The 20233-nt window shown below is 39.5% G+C and overlaps 1 protein-coding gene across 1 annotated transcript; it reads left to right on the top strand.

The window, feature by feature from the left end:
- cahz (carbonic anhydrase) lies at positions 1-11170 on the top strand. Its single transcript, XM_076745367.1, has 7 exons — positions 1-656; positions 1627-1824; positions 2917-3035; positions 4153-4245; positions 4446-4508; positions 4686-4841; positions 8866-11170. The coding sequence occupies exons 1-7, from the start codon at positions 623-625 to the stop codon at positions 8983-8985; spliced, it is 783 nt and encodes a 260-aa protein (XP_076601482.1). The 5' UTR covers positions 1-622; the 3' UTR covers positions 8986-11170.
- The last annotated feature ends 9063 nt before the right edge of the window (positions 11171-20233 follow it).

Below are 20233 nucleotides of genomic sequence, written 5' to 3'. Positions count from 1 at the left end.
GTCCGGCCCTGCACAGACCTGCAGGCATTCACATCCTAAGCCGCATGCAGCCTTCATAGAGCCGTCCACCAGGAATCGGATAATCAGGATCAATGCAGGCTGGCAAGAGCTCAAAAGAAAATGTCGATTTCAGGATATTGCGATAAAAATCCTCCCAGTGCTGCTCCAGGCATCGAACCTGTACTGATCCCGTTATTCCGCTGAGGGCAGCGCGGAGTGTTGCGGTGTGTGTGTATGGATGGTGTGCGCGCATCAGGCACTAATCCATCTCTGCTACGGGAGGATAGACTCAGGGACAAAAATCCCAACCGAATTTCTGCAACAATCTCTGAATATTCGGAGAAAAGGAGGAGTGGAAGGCAGGAGGAGAGGAGAGGAGGTGGAGAGCTCCAGGAGAGGCTGGACTGCTCTCCTCATTGACCGGCCCGCTGAAGAGCCTGCAAGCCAAACCTACCGGTGAGAGGACTGAGAGCCTATATAAAGCCCAGCAGCGGCGTTTCAGCGGGTGTCTCACATTAGATCACCATCATCCGCGTCCTCTGCCGCTCTTCGACCTGCAGACTGACTTTGGATTAATCATTATTTGTGTAATATCAGAGAATAGCATACAGTAGGAGCAGCCATGTCTCACGGATGGGGATACGGACCAACCAACGGTGAGGATCTCACAGACTCCAGTCATGTTTGATGTGCAGGTTTCTATGTAACAGGTTAAGAGCATGCTGCCACTCTGTCAACTCGGTTTTGCATTGGTTATATTGCAGTCACCAGTATACCATTCCTCAATAACAACGTCTTTATTGAATAATTGCATTGGCACAGACGCCTAATGAAGAACACTTCAGTTTTAAACTTACTTCCCTGCGTTAACTAGGGAAACATTGTTCTTTTAAATCTATACATTTTCAGAGTCTGCTGGCTGCAGTCCAGGTAGTTAGTTGGTCTGATGAAGGCTACACGAAAAACATCTGACAAACCTTTACACTGTGAACTGTAACTAGAGATTAAACTTTCCCACAGAACTGACAGCAGCTGGACTCGCTAAAAGACTAAAATGCTGCACATTAATGCATTAATAATTTCATGTGATTCAGGCATACATAGAATTTTTACTTTACTATTAATGAATTACAGATTACAATTATCGAAATAGCTTCTATGAGGCAACAGAAGTAAGGCTAGAAAATAGGATTAATTTCCTTGCTGTTGCTGGTTAGATTTAAGGCACATTTATGATATTCCTTACTTAAATACAATTGTGAGGTATATGTACTTTACTTAAGTATGCCTATTTCTGTTTCATTTTACATCTTCATTTTTGTAAATGTTGCTTCAATAGTACTGCAGTAGAAATAATACAATGATAATGTTCAGAAAGAGGCCCTTCTGAACACTGACTTTTTTTAGCGTTTGATATTTCAAGTAAAGTCTTAATCTGAAAATACTCATGTACTTTTACTTACAGTGAGTGTTTTGCACTGTTGCATTGCTATTTTAAGTCTAGTGGAATTGCTTTAAAGTGGTTGGTGTGGAAGTGTTGTACACACAGAAGACAACAGAAGAGGACAAAACACTAAATGTGCTATATACTTTTTTTATTTTTTTATGTGTATTTATTATTTATAGGACCTGACAAATGGGCAGATAATTTTCCTGTCGCTAATGGGCCCAGACAGTCTCCCATCAACATTGTCCCCAAGGAGGCCCAATATGACTCATCTCTGAAGGCTCTGAAACTCAAGTATGACCCCTCCAACTCCGTGGGCATTCTCAACAACGGACACTCCTTCCAGGTGGACTTTGTGGACGATACTGACAGCTCCAGTAAGCATCGCTTAGCTCCAAGTGTTAGACATAGAGCCACAAAGAAGACATTTTTTCATTTACGTGTGCACATGAACAGCACCAAAAATGTATATTTGACCGTGAAATAGTTAACATAACATTAGATAAAATAACAACATAATAAACATAACATAATATGACGTAACTTTATGTGGCCATTTTGTCTATGCCTCCATCCCTGCGGTATGTACTGTAGCAGATAAGAGCGTCTGATGATGTCAGTTAACCCTGATAAGCCTAGTCATTATCTGGAGGTCAACAGGACATCGGCATCACCTCGCTCTGCTGCACTGACTCTGTTTATTCAACATTCATCCAGCAGTGCAAGTGATAAAAAGCATATCAATATGAACTGAATAAATTGCATATGAAAAATATTACTTATGAAACACAAAGAAGGATTAAATAAAATGTGCACGCTCTGAGTGTGTTATGAGCCCCAAATATTGCCCCACTCCGTATCATTTCAAGCAGCTGCAACAGCTGTGTTTTCTAGGAATGAACAGAAAAAAAACAAAAAAACAAAATATGAACAGCTATTTTCCATGAATAACCATCATGACAGGACAGACCAAGAGAGGTGCAACTAGATAGAGAGGCTAAAACTATGTCAAAGTGAAAAGCCAAGCAAAGGGATACTTCAGTCATTTAGCATTGCACTGTCAAAAACATAATGGTCAAAATTGACAGAGCTCCACATTCAGGATGACATCGTTTGTCCAGACTCCTCCGATTGTTTTCACAGGCTGAGTAGTACTAACCATAAGCTTTAGTAACAACTGACCTGTATGTGTTAAATTTGATTACGATTCTATTACTCCTTTAAAAAGATGTCAGTGGTGGTTTTTCATAGTTTTTCACTGACAGACAATCACTTGAAAGAAAGGTTTCACAGAACATGCTTCTCTGTGTTCTATGCTTAAAATATAGCACTTATATACTATTTGAATTTGCATCTCTAAGAGATCTAATGAAACCATGCAGATTATTGACTAGCATAGGTGTACTTAATTGTTGATGCTGAATCTCCTGATTGCACATCTAATGATTCTGTTGTTTTGTTTGAACCAGCCCTGACTGGAGGTCCTATTTCTGGAACGTACCGTTTGAAGCAGTTTCATTTCCACTGGGGAGCCAGTGATGACAGAGGCTCTGAGCACACTGTCAACGGCATCAAGTTCCCATGTGAGGTATTGAAACTACTAGATTTACCTGAACACAGATTAAGAAACAGATTAAGAGATCCTTACAGCTACTACATATGGATCCTCAATCCATGTTATGGAATAAAAAAAACTGGGATGTGTGGTGTTAACAGTGGTATCATCCTGTCTTTGTCAAGAGGCCTAGGTAAAAAAAAAAAAAAAAAAAAAAAAGAGTAACAAATCTGTTTATAATGTTTCTTAGAATTTTTCATATACAGTCTTTTCAAAATTACACTGATTTAGGAAGCGGACTGTGAGACAGGTGTGCAGCTACTCATAAAATGACAGTAGCCAATTAATCAGTTGATTCCAGTATCTTAAGAGCCAGCAGTGGTGGAGGAAGTATTCAGATGTAAAAGTATGAATACCACGGTGTAAAAATACACTGTTACAAGTAAAAGGCCTCCATTGAAAATGTTACTTAAGTAAAAATATCTAAGTATAATCAGAAAAATGTACTTTAAGTACTCAATGCAGAGAAAAGTCCCCTGTGACTATTGTACTATTGTATCTCAGTAGATTATTATTACTCATACATTAATGTAAAAGCAGGATTTTACTGTTCTTGAGGTGGAGTTAATTTTGGACTCGGGCTGCAGCGAATGATACTGTATCTTGATCTGCTGATTGTTTCTCCATTAATTGATTTCTGTTTCCCAGTAGTGAGAAATGCTGTCACAATTACCCAAAGTCATGCTTTCAAAATGCTTATTTTGTCCAACCAAAAATCCAAACCTCAAAATTTGTGAAAATACATTAAAAAATGGAAAACAGCAGATAATGAAAAAGGTTAGGAGATTGTGTTTGGTGTTGAGGGGACTTGGACTGGTAACCTCAGTATGTGTGTTATTCTGACTGTGGCCCAGCCATGAGGTGATGTAAGAGCTGATCAGTAGGAAATCCGTAAGATAAAGGCCTACATTATCAGAGACGCACATCCCCTCTGTTCTCTCCCCCACCCAAACATTTTTGGATGACACAGACTTGAAAAAAATTGCATTTGACAGTAGATCTAGATCACTGTGTCATTATGTTAACGTTTGGATAAGACACTGACTAGCTTATGCCTTAAAAGAAAAACTTTGCCTCTTTTACTTGTTAGCTTCACCTGGTACACTGGAACACTAAGTACCCCAGTTTTGGAGAGGCGGCCAGTCAGCCTGATGGACTTGCTGTGGTTGGAGTCTTTCTCAAGGTGAGTCATCAGTGATTCATCACTGACAATCCATCAGTCTGTGGCTGCAATACAGAGTATGGATGGGAAAGTGCTTTAAGTATTCAGTCATGCTCTACATGGGACTGTGTAAAATTAAGAGAAAAGCCAAATGATGAGTGCTGTTTTTGATAAAATAAAGTATTGGAAATTATATTGTGTGTATCTGTGTTCTACTCCAGATTGGTGCTGCCAACCCCAGGATTCAGAAAGTTCTGGATGCTTTGGGTGCCATTAAGAACAAGGTAAAGACAGCTGTCCCAGAGTTCACAAAATACAGCTTTGTGAGCTTTTTTTGTGTCTTCATCCTTTCTCTGCACAACAATGTATACGCTGGGGAAACAAACAACTCAATTAAAAATGAATAAAAATTGCTTTCCTTTCTTCTGTCCTCCTGCACTCCCTCTCCTCCATGCTTACAGGGAAAGCAGACCACCTTTGCTAACTTTGATGCAAAGACTCTTCTTCCTAATTCTCTGGATTATTGGACCTATGATGGCTCTCTGACCACGCCCCCCCTGTTGGAGAGTGTCACCTGGATTGTCCTGAAGGAGCCAATCAGTATCAGCCCTGCACAAGTACTTAACTTTCTTCACATATACTTTGTCCCTTTACCTACATAAAATCAAAATGAGTAAGAGAAAATACACAAAAACCTCAGACAAAGCTCCTGCACAGAAAATCAAAAAATCATTATTGAACTGAAAGCTTATGTTTCCTGATATTATTGCCTAAAAGAAGCATATATAGGGTGAATAGAATTGGTCCAAGCACAGAACCTTGTGGAACTCTGTGACTAAATTAACACTGATATTACCATACATGTACAAACTGGAATCAATCTGATAAGTAGGACTTAACCAGTGCAGTTCCTGTCATGCCATTTAATTGTTGCAGGCTCTGTCATAGGATGTGATAGTCAGTGGTATCAAATGCAGCACTAATTAGAAAGTCATTTGTAACTTTGATCAGTGCTGTTTCTGTGCTATGATGCACTCTAAATCCTGACTGGAAGTCCTCAAATAAACTATTGTCGTTTAGAAAGTCACACTACTGGCAACTATTGGCAACTACTCTCTCAAGGAGTTTAGAGAGAAAGGAGAGATTAGATGTTCTGTTGGTCTATAGTTGGCTAAAACCCCTGGATCAAGAGTCGGCTTTTTTATTAGAGCTACTTTAAAGTGCTTTGGCCTGTTGATAAAGACAGATTGATTGTATCTGATAAAGAGCCAATTAAGGGTAAACCTTGTGTGTGTGTGTGTGTGTGTGTGTGTGTGTGTGTGTGTGTTTCTCATGTAAAAACCTTGAAACACTGATATTCTTAACTCTATATTCTTAACTAATTCTATAAGAACAGTAACTTTTAACTGTTTAAGAAAAATGAGGGAAAAAAACCCTTTGGACTACTTGAGGCCACTGTGACATTTGGTTTATCAATCACTGTTTTGAGGTCGGAAGGTTGGTCTGTACTGTAAAACAGAATAAGTATTGAGCTTTAGTTTGACAGTCAAACAACTGAACTGAAGCCGCAGCTGGATTACACACTAGATCAATTTCAAATATAGCAAGGAAGGTCATATGGGTGTTTCAGTGTAAGCATGCAGTACATGTGTCTATGTGCACAAATGTGCACTCTGTGTGTATTTGTGGCACTCTGAAATGCAGACATTTTTCTTGGCAGTCCAATTGCTAGTTTGTGGGTTGGACATGCTGCCTCAGTACAGCTTTCTAATCATGTAGTTTGGTGAGGCTGCTTCTGAACTCTTCAGTGGAAACTGAAGGTGTTCATCTTAAAATGAGAAAATAAAAGGCATGAAACGTTAAGCATGAGTGTCGAGAGTCGGAGAAAAACAAGAAACAGCCAGTCAATGATTGCAGAATTAAGAGAGCTGACTATTTCTGTTTTGTTTAATAGCTTGCAGACAGCAACTTCAGTTCTTATGCTGAACTTTATTGTGGCTGTACATATCAACTTCAACAGCTCTCCTAATTTAATTCCTCATAAGTCCCTTTTTACTGCATTTCAAAAAGCCTCATGCACTGTCAAGGTCAAGAGTGCAGAAGCCGTACCTTACTTTAGAGCAGGGTGGGTCTTGCCTTGAGTGCCTTGTGTGTCACTGAGATTACACTGACAGCTGGTATCTCCAGTGGGCAGTTTGCATTCTATCTCTTTACATAATTATCACTGACTCACTGTACCTTCATGTGACATAGAACCCACATAGAGAGGCTCTTTCCTCAAAACATTTAACACCCAGTTTTCCCTTGTTAAACAAAGCCTAGATGCACAATTATAAAATATGATTATATAGTAAAAACTTTCCTTTCTACAATGCAGATATGAATGCACAGATACACCGAAGTCTAGCTTTGTACTTGAGCATTGCTAAGTGAGCCTCCTGAGGGAAATTAAATTCAAGCTCACCAGCTAGCTAAAGGCTAAATGACTGCTAGAGCAGTTGTTGTTTATGCTATGCTGCTGCTTTAGTCGTTGCAAACACACAGACTAACACACACACACTGTTGTGTGTGTCAAGAGGGCTGTGTTTTGCGTCACCATGTGCACATGGGAGATAATCACCAGAGCAGGAGGGTGTGAGGTGACGAAGCAAGTGAAGCAGCTGATTGCATTAAATATCTCATTTTTGCTGGAAGGTAATTATTTAACATGATCCAGGTGATCACCGTTGCCTTCAGTCCCAGGTACTGCACAGTAGTCATGTAAATACTACTGTATTGCTGGACAGTTTTCTCTTGTGCAAATCAAAGTGCACTTTGATTTGATCGATTGAGGATACAAGAGCTAATGGGAATGTTTTTTCATTCCAGTTCCTATGTGACACATACTCTGTGTCCCATTTTGCATTTTTTTTTTTTTTGTGCTGGACACATATTCACACATTCTTTCTGGCAAAGCCTATCATGGTAATACAGATGATACACGTGCAGTATCATGTTTAAAACTGCTTTTCTGCTAAAAACTTGCTTTTATGTGTGTGTTTGGATTGGAAAGATCAGCTCAGCTGAATTCTTCAGCCCCTCCCTACACATGGCCCTTCTGATATGCTGTATGGTGTATATGGTGTCTGACTGATGAACAGTAACATTATCTTAACCACGATAAACAGCAGTGCTACAACTATGAACTGACCCACAGTCTCAGTGGGAGAGCTGGCCCAGCCACAACATAGTTACCCACAGAGCAACCCTTTGCTGCTTGCGACTGTCCAAAAGCTCCACTGGACTCCAGAGGAGACACAAAGAGTCTGACAGTGGCTGTTGGTTGGTTGGCTCTGACTGTCCATGCTTTGCTGTGTGGTGATCAGACAGGGTCCCCTGAATCCCCACAGCCTGCTCAAAACCTTGCTAGATATTGCTGCATTGTGTCTCATGCTAATGTACATATCTAGGATGTTGTAAAATAACTAAGCACCTTGAGGCGAACTGTAATTTGTGATTTGGGGGTATATAAAGAAAACTGACTTAAATATTTAGATACTGCTGCATGTACAAAGGCCATGATGTTGGGAATATTTTTGCTCAATGTGGGTAAATAAGAAAAGATATTCTTTTATCGATCCTTTATATGCCATTAATCACAATTGTTAGGCAGAGCCACTTGTAAGTGTTTGTTCACTGATATAATTTCTATATAATCTATTTGGATGTTATAACTATGTTCAGGGAAATCATATTTTCGCTCTAATGCCTCCTGAAGTACTCTTATTAATGTATAGCATCAACCCCCCACCACAGGAAAAGCAAAGTTCACCTGATGGTTTGTTGAGTTGAAGAAAAATTGCTTTGAAAAGGTAGAGAGGTGCAGTATTGATTCTCCTGTGCTGGAGCTCTCCTGCATGCTTGGGCTCTCTCAAGCATGTTCCCATACAGCTCCCCGGCTGGAGTGTGCTGGCCTCCATGTCACTCTCTCCCTACCTCCATGCCTTGCATCAAGCAGATAACATCTTCACACACCCAAGTTGGTTGGGTGTGCTTTGTTTAGAATGTCTTCAGTTCTACTTTCTGTGTACAATGAAGAAATGTTCAGGATGCCAGACAGGGCCATGCTGTGGGGTACTCTGGTGATACTCTGCCCCCTATTTATTTGGAGCAACCTTTGACAGGTGGCCAATTCTTACACATTGTTCCTTTAAAACAAGTGCATCTTCACTCACATTACATCAGAAGTAGTTCAACTTTTGTCAGCTTTCCCTGTAATGCTTCTGAGAACCTTTTAAGTTTCTACAGCTCAGGAGGCAATGCTGGCCTGCAATGGAAGGTCCCATTCACAATAAATAGCTGCTGGTTACTGTCCCACCTTTTGAGTCCATATGTGTAAACAAGAAAATGCAGCAAAACCTCTGATCAGGCAGATCCATCTTGTTGTCAAATTGATCATTGCAATAGATGCATTGATTTGAAATTCACCTTCAACACCTCGCACCTGTGTCATTCACTAATCCTGCTGTGTATGAAGTTATACAGCACATGTTAGACATGTGATATTTCAGTTAATGCATTTCCATTACAATGTCACTTAGTCCATGGAAATCAGGCATTAATGATGTTTTTCCTTTCTCCTGGTCTCTGCTTCCTCATCAGATGGCCATGTTCCGCGGCCTCATGTTCAGTGGAGAAGGAGAAGCTCCATGCAACATGGTGGACAACTACCGGCCTCCTCAGCCTCTGAAGGGCCGTCAGGTCCGCGCTTCCTTCAAATAAATGCTGCTTCATCTTCATAGCCGTCTTCCCCCTTTGCTTATCCTTCCCTCCTTTCAAAAAACCTTCTTAATCCCATTGCTTTCCACATACAATCTTTGCTTATATTAACTTATATTAGCTCTATTGGCATCAACTTTAGAAGCAGAGTAAAGACTTATCTGCTTATGCTTCCTGCAACATAGACAACCTGGATGTATCTTGAATAAAATAACTTTAAAAGTGATTTTTATGCTTTGACAACATTGAGACACAGGCCCCAATTACATTTGTCATTTCAAGTGTGTCACATCCAGATAACAGCCTGATGATATGTAAGATTCTTTAAGTTACATATGAATGAATCATAGGCCTATTTATGAACTGCATGTGAGACAAAACTTTAATCGTCTTCATGGCTCTAACTCATGCCTCACCAATACAGATAGGGGCAGTGCCAAGGAGGGGTGTGCTGCCCAATCACCAGTATGCAGACAATGAGTGGCATCTGAACCTCCTCCATAGGTGGTTTTAATAATCCATCTTGACCACCTCTTGGATGTGTTTGCTTTTTTGAAAACAAATAGTTTTCAGATCCACCCAAGACACTTGAAGTGACTAAGTATAAATGGGGTTATAGATTGTGCAGGCATAAAATGCACTTATAGAACATAAAATACACATTTACCACTCGGTCAGACACAGGCTTAGCACAAATAAAAGGTAGCCTAGGAATTTTAATCTATATCTCATAGGTAGCAAGGGACTAGTGATCTCGTGAAATTGTCACAGCTCTGAACAACGGGACATAACTTGTGAGCCCTGATCTACTCATTTTGGTTGTAATATATGATGTATCCCATTTTCTCTTGCGTACTTATTTTCTTAGTTTGAGTGTACTGATGTGTTCCAAGAAAGTCTGTTTGTCATATACAAAATATACTCAAAATAGATCTTCAAAAAGTAGAGATATGTTTGTGTTATTTTAGAAAAGTTCAATAAATGTGTGATTTTCAATCAACAGCAATATACTTTTTATTAGCATTAGTACATTGAAGTAAAAAAAAAAGAGAGAGAGAGAGAGACTACTTAGGCAACTGCATATTATGGGATCATGTGTGCTATACTACAATTGAAAAGCACACCTTGCCCATCCGAGGTGGATGGAGACCTAAAGTGCATGCAGGGATATTTATCAAAATAATAATAATAATTCCCTCATCCTTTAAAAATCAAAATAATTTGCTTGTTTATTTTTGTTATATCCTTGTTGGAACATGAAAGCCTTTATCAACTTCTTGAAGATTCTTTTTGTGCATATCATTGTGTTGTGAATTGTGCTGCAGACAGCTTCTCAGATTGTTAATGTAAATGCTTTTATTGATGCCTCATTTTGTCAGTTTGAGACAAAGTTATCATACTGAGTTTGGTTTCAGTGGTAACTAATTAATTAGTTGTGCAACTGCTACTTCTATGCAAGTCGATTTTTAAACATGATCATGATGGTAATGTTGGAATGTGGAATGTTCTAGTATGCTGTGAAGGACAGCCTTACCCAGTATTGGCTGATTATACAGGCCATGTCCATGCTAATGCATGCAAATGGAAATGTGTCATTTTTTTCTCTATGTTGGGCTTCCATTCATTTTGGGTAAATGGAGCTTTTTTGAAAAAAATTACTAAGAACCCCTTTGACACATCTGCATTTCTGTGGTCATGGCTTTAGCCAACTCTTTCTATTAGTGTTTTTTATAAAAAAAAAAAAAAAAAACTATGACAACTGAACTACCTATCACCACAGTGCATTATACATTGTCCTCAAGACTTGTGTAAGACAGAGCTGTTATGTTAGAAGTATTTCAAAATGAATTAATGACTATACATTAACACAAGCTACAGTATCAACATGCAACATGCAACATGTCAAAGAATGTCTCATTCTATCACTATAGCTTACTTTGTCTGCAATGTCTGCAGTCGTTAGTCTAACTAAATGGAGATCACTGGTGGGTATTCATAAGAGACCAGCACAATGTGACTTAAGACTTAATGTTCTATCATCTTTCAGTGTGGCTATTGTTAAACAGCTGCAATCATTTAAAGAGTATCATTTGAAACTGCTGTCAGATTACAGATGGAAAAATGTTTTGTGTGAATCCGTCATGTCATTAATGGAAAATCATTTTTATCAATAAAAACTCATGACATAAAGATGTCTCAAATTTTCATTTTTTCCTACAACTCCTAATCACATGTGAACATTCGTTGATATTCAAACTTACTCAACATCTGTCTTGTGATCGCTTTTCCTGCCATGCCACCATGAGGCTGCCTTTTCTGTTTCGAGTGAAATATCTTAACTGTATCACAGATTACCATGTAAATGTAAAGTACCCATGGTTCCCAGATGGTGCATAACAATGGTGATCCTCTGACTTTTCCTCTAGCACCCTCACCAGGTCAGAATTTGTCCAATGCTATGGTTTATGATGAATACCTGCAAAATGAAAGACTTTGAGTCAGTTAGCAAGTTTCGGCATACTAGCACATTTAACTAAGATGGTTAACACGCTAACCGTTCTCTGAACATCTGCATGCTAACCTTGCCACTGGGAACATGTTAACATACTGAGGTTAGGACTGTGCAATTGGGTAATTTAACATATACTGTGTATAGTTTACCTTTTGATAATGCCCATTGTATTTTATGTTGGTTCAGTGTCATCACTTCCTTTGAGTGAAGATTTTGCCAGTGTCTACACCTGAAACCAGAATTTCATTTGGTTTTACACAATTTTAATGAGGAAGATGGGATGCCGTGTTGGTATTTAGGGTAATAGTGCATTTCACATGAAGACTTATCATAATGTAGACTTTCATATGAACATAATACAATTATGAATGAAGATACAATTATGCTGCTGAATTTGGCAGGGAATGAGTGGTGTTGGCCAGTGATGGCCTTATGTAACACTCCCTGACTGTTTGTTGGTGTCTCTATCAACACTCTGTTGTTAGAGTTGTCATCATCACAAACCATTAGCTGGATGGTCTTTGTTGGACAGTTGGCCATTAAAGAGCCACTTCATCTCTAACTGTCTCTTGCAGTATCTCAGCTGCAGTGATGGATGGGAGGGGGATATGACTGACATTTAGAAAAAGAGACAAACATAGTGTGTGATGAAAAAGCAAATGATTTGTTTTACTGATTTATAGAATTGTTATGTACAACACATCCTCATACCTGCAACTGAAACGACTGAATAGGTCAATTGTCAATGATTCTGACAACAATGTACATCACCACTGGAGTTTACCAGCAACAGGCCATTACAACAAAGATGTAGCTTCATTATTATGTCATTAATGTTGTGAATCAGTCAGAATTTATTTTTAGGCACCTAAATTACCTGGTTCAGTTCAAGAAGAGATCATAGTTTCAGTTGAAATAAGTATGTTATTGTTACTGAAACACTCTGAATTAGCTTAGGTTTAGGCACCAAAATTACTTGGTTAGGTTTAGGCTGTGATCATTTTTCTGGTGAGGACTTGCTGTTTAATGCTCAAAGATTCAGAACTATCTAAGATTGTCAATCAATGTTACATAAGTAATATACACTGGGCACACCAGCTCTCAAGTTACTTGAGATGATGAGACACAATGCTGAACCACTGACAAGTGCTGCATACAAAATGAAAGTGGACTGAGCCCAAATCAAATCATAATGAGGCTCAAATTACAGTAGTTAAACTTCTAATAATAAAACAATAACATTGAAGGTCAGCTGTGTTGGATTTAGTGGCATCTAGCTAGATTGCAACCAGTTGAATTCCCCTTGTCTCACCCTCCCTATGGGGGCCACTAAAAATGTGAAAGGCACTCTTTGAAGTTAGTGTTTAATTTTTCTATTCTGGGCAACTGTAGAAACATGGTTGGCTATTGTTATTTCCAGGTGATTATGCACCATAATATTGCAGTATTGCTACTATAAGGATCTGAATACTTTTTCCACCACATGGTCATGGCTGCTTCTCTCTCTCAATTCAAACAATCTTTATTGGCATGACTGTTAGAGTTACATTATTCTATCTATCTATCTATCTATCTATCTATCTATCTATGTGTATCTATCTGTGGGCGCAACTACTCCCCCTTCTCATCTCAGTTTCACCCAGCGGTGCAACTCCGCAACTGACACTGCCGAGTCCGATCTTCACCAATCACACCAGCTTCTCACCTCACCTTTAAAAATGCCACTGGTGAGGCGCATGGCAAGTTTCGAGGATGACTGAGCCATCCCCTCATCCAGAGGGGTGTCCCCCTGAAAGACTGTAGGGATGCTAGAATTCGCCAGGATGAATGAGTCATGTGCCAACCTGGGGAAATTGGCATACACGTTTGTCACCAGGCAATTTGAGTCACAGATCACCTGGATATTGATGGAATGGGCCCCCCTTCGGTTCACATAAATGTGGGCTTGGGACTCCGGGGCGTGCAACTGCACATGAGTGCAGTTGATTGCTCCCAGGACCCAGGGAATCCAAATTTCAACAAGAGCCCTCGCTTGGTTTTCAGCTGGCTCTCAGGTGTTGCAGGGAAAATGATGTGCTCATTTGCATGTCGGACTAGACTGGAGGAAACCGCATGTATAGCCGAGCAGACAGCGGACTGACTGATCCCCACCACCGAGGCCACGGTATGTTGACAAGACCTGGTGGCAAAGAAGGTCAGAGCTGCTGTCACCCTTACCACGACTGGGAGAGCACAGCCGGGGTGCGCATCGGAGGCCATGATGCACGCTACCACGTCGACGACCTCCCTTGGCAGATGTAATTTGTTCCTGTGACATGCAAAAGAGTAGATGATTAAAGAAAATTGCATATCGTAGCCCACCTGCACTCCTGCTCACTCATGTCTAAATTTGAGGTCCTTCGATGGTAAATCCTCGGCCTCCTCCTCCTCCTCTTCATCATCCTCAAAGCAGTGATGTACTCCATCTTTGTGGATAACGTTAAGCATTACAATGATAACATTTGTATTTGGAATGAAATGACGTGGGTAATGGCGGACAACGATCATCACTTATGTTTTTTCCGTGTGTCTGTCTCTCTCTGTCTCTCGAGGGCTCTGAGATAGATGCAGTATATATGCTCTGTAGGATGACACGGCTGTTTCTGGTTGGCACAGCAGGTGTTTCTCTGTGCGCCTCGGTTTACCAAAATACCAAGTGCACTGCGCGCCCGCCTGCGCTGCACGAAAATACCACTATGCGGGGTGCGCACCCTGCACTCCACCAGCGGCGGGGACGAAAATAGAGCCCACTGAATCAAACAACCACACAGCTGGATTGAACAGTGAGGTTGCTGATAGGTGAGAGGACAGAGAGAGTCCAGATAGGAGGACAAAGCAGAGAGGTAGAGTGCAGGGCTGCACAGTGCAACAGATACTTCACATAGTCTGTTCGATGAATGAAATTACCGCAGTGGCACCTGTACAATACAGCTTTGCAATGTGTTTGTGTGAGACAGAGTCACTTGTTTGTGAGTGAGGTGAATCAATGGTGCATCACTATTCTACTTGGTCACTGTAGTCTGAAATTATGTCTCCATGCATCCAACACCAATTCCCACAATTCCAAGGGAATGGCCTCAAGTGGGTTTTCAAGTGGTTTGTAGCAATGTGTCAGCATTAATGATACAGAATACTTAATTGAATTGAATATTTCTATAATATAATATTTAAGAATAACTTACTCTATGTAATTAGTTTCTAAGTACTGTATATTTTATTTTTAATATGTGGAAAATGGCTGTCATGTAATTTCGTTGATAGTTTTGGAAATAAATGAAGACTAAACTAATAAAAAAAAAAAGACATAATTACAACAAACACTAAAGTTTAAAGATTCAGTGAATTTTCAACAGGATTTACATTTCTATTTTTTAGTAAAATATTCACATTTTACTAATTTACATTTTAAGCCACTTATTATGTACAAAAAATACAGTGTATCCAGTATATCAGCTGGTTTGTTCAGAGGTGCAGTGTAACAGTTAACTTGTCTCATACACAGTTAGTATAAAGATAATGATGATGATGATGATGATGATGATGATGACGATGATGTTTGATAAATATAATTTTATTTTCAGCATCTTACTGATATACAACTTTAAGTATTTCAGTTTCACTTTTTTTTCTTTATCTGACGTAAGCTAGTTAACTTATCAGGACTCTCATGTTATGTTCAAATAAGGGAAACTCAAATTCAACACATTTGTAAGAGTAAAATATTGTAAAATATCTTCACACTAGTAAAATGTTGCTTGGTTTTGGCATTTCTTTCATTAGAACATCCAAAAGCAGCACAAAACTATGGCACTTTATGCTATTTGAATGGTCAGAACCTGCTGCAACATTGTGGGCGGCAGAGACGCATCTCACAAGTGTCATCTACTGTATATACGACTGTATATATTGGCATATATTGGATTTATATATGAGTTGAGATAGATCTGTTGTTTAAATTCTGCTTCTCAACAAATGTATTAAGTGGTGGAGGAACCTTGTCATTTAGGTTCTTAAACATCAGGCAGGTTTCAATGTGTTTCATTAGATTTCCCAATTAATGATGTCATATTTGGCAAGAATGAGCCAGTGATGTTTCTAGGTTTTCAACTTTTCGCCAGTTTGACCAGTTTGTCAAACAGTATGTCTTGGATGATCATGGCATTCATATGTAGTTTAGCTACTGTAATTGTCAAGCAGTTTGTTATACACCTAAAATTAGCCAGGTGGTTGTATTTTGGTTGTTCGTTTAGTATATTAGTTAACACTTGTTTCAAGGATAAGGTGGAGGCAAGGATGAGAGACATGAGAGATGATTTTCAGTCTTCTTAGGAAATAAATGTCAATCATCAAGCCATTTGGTTAATGAATGTTGCACTGAGTTGCATTGAGCTCAGAAGCTACTTGTTCTTTGGTGTTTGCCTGGACATAAATTACGGTGTCACTCTCCTGTAAGACAGTTTTCTGCAGAGCTTTTGAGAGAGAGAGAAGAGAAGAGAAGTTGTTGTGGTTGACTGATGCACCTACTCTCTGTGACAGAAGTCTAGTTCTGCCATAGTGTTGTGTCTTTTCTCCCTTCACTAGTCTCGCAGTATTTTTATGCTTCTGTAAAGCACTTTGAATTGCCTGGTGTATGAATTGTGCTATACAAATAAATTTGCCTTGCCTTGCCTTGAACATAATAGTGCTTATTGGGATATCCAAACACTTTGATTTCACTTTTTAGCATTTGATTGCAAATGCATTTGTATTATTTCTTTATACCTCCAACTTCCTCAGGATGCTCTAAAATTTTCATCGTCAGTTCTTTTCTTCCTTAACGGGTCATTAGGGAATGTGGGATGTTCCAGATCACACGTTTTTAAATAGCTATGCAAGCATCATGTTTTAGTTTGTATCTGTTAACTGTCTTGCCTCCAGTGTCTTGCTGCACTTGAATTTTATTCATTGCTCATGAGCCTTCTGTTTCACCCAAGAGAACACAAAGACTGAGGCCAGCAGTTCCATTGAGCAATGTGTGATGTTGCATGTTTCATGAGGAGGAATGCAGAGCCTGAGCCTGACCCAGAGAGGATGCTGGAAGAGTGAAGCTGTTCCACTCTGGTAGAATCTGCCCCTGGTTGGCTCTGCCGTGCACATTCAAGGTGTTTTCTAAATTTTGTAAATGTGGTAGGGTGCAGATACCACTCTGACACTGATTGCTAAAGATAGTATAAGCATATCATGCCAGCTGGAACTTGTAACAATCATGTCTGGAATGGTGGAAGAGAAACAGACTATGAGCCAATTTAAATGCTCTATTGTATCAGACAAATTGAGATTGCAGATGTAATCCTCGATCAATTCAAGAAAAACTGGAACAAAAATCCCCAGATTTAATCAATGACCACATTTTAGATTCAACAAACATTAAATGGTACATAAACACACTGTAGAAGAAAAACAAAAGATCACACAGGATCATTACAAAGAATCTATCTGTTGATACTGTGGGTGACCTGTAAAGTGACTTCATCCTTATAGGTGGGTTTAGTCTTGTGTTCAATTGTGTTTGTGAGTTCTGTTTCACATTCGTACATAATAATTCCACTTCATTTAATAATGGAGAGAAAAGAGTGTGATGATGACTTCATGATTGTTTCTTTTATTTACAAAAACAGAATTTTAAGGGAATGCATCAATTACAGTTTGTGTCTGGTAGTCCCAATGTTTGATTAAATGTCTTTTCTGTTTCACTTAGTTCTGATACAAAGTATGGTGCAGTAAGGGCAGAAGTAATTATAAATTCAATGGTATGCAAGAAGGATGTTATAATTCCAAGGCTAAGACTTTTATATTAAAATAATGGTGATGTGTAATGTGTATCATATGGGGTGTCTTCTTTCTTATGGTAACCCTGTCTCTTAAGTATACATTTACATGCACATAGTCTGATTGGTACATGTTTATTTACCAATGTGTTATTTGCTAATTAAGCAGGAAATTAGTTGCCACAAAGGACACAATACTAGGGTTTTTGCAGCACTTAAATGGCAGCTTAAATGTTAATTTAAAAAAAAACCCTGTATTTAAAAAAAAACTATATTTTTGAAAAATATGCTAACAAAATACGGAGGTGGGCTCTGGCTATACACCGAAATAAAACAGAAAGAGATACAAGAAAGACTTAGCCAAAAACAAACAAACAAACAAACAAACAAACAAACAAACAACAACAAAAACAAAACAATACTCAGTGAAATGTTGAAAACTCAACTTTACAGACACTTGCATTTCAAAATAGTCTAACTACTCCATGTTGGACACTCTGGGGATTACACACAAAGCGCATCATCCTGCTATACATGCCTGCGCCACTAGTACAGTTCTTTGACTTCAGCAGGTTCAAAAATACATCATCTTGTTAAAATACTGACTGGTAGCTTCTTGAAAGTATCTACGCAGCATATTTCAACAGGTTACATGGATACTTAGATACTTACCTACGTCTTTACTGAGCAGTCTCACAATACACTGTCCTCTGTGCATCTCAAGCTTGGTCCAGACAAAAAAAAAAAAAAAAGAGCGATAGACCAAGATGCACCTGGTGAAATCTTGGCGTTATAACCAGTTTTTACATAGTGCTGCCACCTGGTGACCAATGTCCATAACAACAGGTACAACTGGCGGCTCACTTGAAATGAACATTAACATGGATTTACAACAAGATTACACTCAAAAGAAACAAACCAGAGAATGGGGAAATAATTTGCAGACCGAGGTGGTGTTATGATCCTGCAGACCTGTCTGTTGCTAGTGTTTCTTTTTCCCTTCTCCCAGTGTTATTGTTGTTTGTCTGTTTTCCCCTGTCTGTCTAGCTGGGTGTGTCTCACACTCAGCCAGCTCTCCCCAGGGGCGGGGCTTGCAGACAAGCAAGCCAGGCAGTTGCTTGGAGCCCCCGGCCACTGGGGGACCCCGGCCACTTATTTACAACAGCGATTATTGATAGGCCTGGTCTTTCAGGGACCCCTATTGGTCCCTGGACCTCATTTTGAGAACCACTAATCTACTTTTTCAGTATTCATCTCAAATGTCCCCGAAATTGTGCATTTCTGTGTGCAAAAACCATATTTTTGCAGCGTGCATGGGTGGGGTGGGGTGGGGGATTTCTTGCTTGGAGCTCCAAGAGACCCTAGCAACGCCACTGGCTCCACCTTGTCAGGTGCACACCTGATGTGCATGATCCTGATTAAGGCACAGGATAAAAGGGGAGAGCGCTCTCCTACCTGTTGCCGGATTGTCTTGAATCCTTAGCATTGTCTTAGTTCGTTCTGTGTGAGTACTTGGCTTTGTTATCTACTCTCCTTGTGAGTTGTGCTAATGTTAGTTTGTTGTTGGACTGCCACTGATTGTTTGCTCTGTGTTTTAGTTTGTCTGCCTGCCACGTCAGCATGTGCCTTGCCTCTGAAAACCTGATTCATCGGAGCTCCCTTTGTTCATTCCCACTCGTGTTTTGAGTGGACTTTATTTTCACTATTTCCTACTACTTATCAGTATGCTTCCTCTGTGCATGCTAAAGCCAGAATGGTGTTCCACAAGAATTTGTGCTTGGACTGATACTATTGACTCTATATTTGCTCCCTTTAGGTAATAATATCAGGAAACACTCAATACATTTTCATTGCTATGCAGATGATACAGAGCTGTATTTATCAATGAAGTCAGATGAAACCAGTCAGTTAACTAAACTTTAAGCATGTCGTTAGACATAAAGACCTGTATGATCATCAACCTTCTCTTACTAAATGCAGACAAAACTGAAGTAACAGTACTTGACCACCATAGAAATCTACTATCTGATGATATAGCAAGTCTGGATGGTATTGCTCTGGCCACCAGTGCCATTGTAAGGAATCTGGAATATACCCGTTAACTCCCATATAAAACAAATTTCAAGGACTGCCTTTTTTCCCCTACATGCCATCTTAAAAATTGGAACATCCTGTCTCAAAACGATGCAGAAAAACTGGTCCATGCATTTCTTACTTCCAGGCTGGATTATTGCAATTTGTTGTTGCTAAATACGTCCAGGTGATCCAGAACACTGCGGCACATGTTCTGACAAAGACAAGGAAACGATACCATATTTCCTCCATATCCCACTCTGCACTGCCTCCCTGTAAAATCTCAAATAGAATTTTAAATCCTTCTCCTTACCTGCAGAGCCCAAAATGGTCAGGCATCATCTTATCTTAAAGAGCTGATAGTACCCTATTACCTAGTTAAATAAATATATCGTATACTTACAGAATGTACTATATATACTACATACCATATATCATATATGATTTCATTAATAGTCAAATGTCCATTATTTTAATGTCATTGTTGCTGTCCCTGATGTGTGTCCCTCTCTCTTTGTCTCTCTCTCTCTCTACCTCTCTCTGCCTCTCTACAGTCCTCTACCCTTATAAGCAACTGGTTGAGGCAGATGGCTGTCCAATCAGAGTCTTGTTTTGCTCAAGGTTTCTGCCTGTTAAAAGGAAGTTTTCTTTGTCACTGTTGCCAAGTGCTTCCTCATGGGGGAATTGTAGGGTCTCTGTAGATTAAGAGTTTGGTAAGAACGGGCCTGACTTGATCTGTGTAGAAAGTGCCCTGGGACAACTTCTGTTTGGCACTTCATACATGAAACTGAACTGAATTGAATTGAAGGATATCATTAAA

Source organism: Chaetodon auriga, chromosome 12 (genome assembly GCF_051107435.1).
Source record: "Chaetodon auriga isolate fChaAug3 chromosome 12, fChaAug3.hap1, whole genome shotgun sequence".
NCBI lineage: Eukaryota > Metazoa > Chordata > Actinopteri > Chaetodontiformes > Chaetodontidae > Chaetodon > Chaetodon auriga.
Note: the sequence above shows the minus strand (reverse complement) of the source record. Positions and strands in the feature narration are given on the sequence as shown.

What these genes read in the sequence shown, in the direction of transcription:
- cahz (XM_076745367.1), top strand. Translation starts at nt 623, where the DNA reads ATGTCTCACGGATGGGGATACGGACCAACCAACG. An exon ending in GGACGATACTGACAGCTCCA is followed by an intron (nt 1,825 to 2,916) that starts GTAAGCATCGCT and finishes TGTTTGAACCAG; the next exon opens with CCCTGACTGGAGGTCCTATT. An exon ending in TGGTTGGAGTCTTTCTCAAG is followed by an intron (nt 4,246 to 4,445) that starts GTGAGTCATCAG and finishes GTTCTACTCCAG; the next exon opens with ATTGGTGCTGCCAACCCCAG.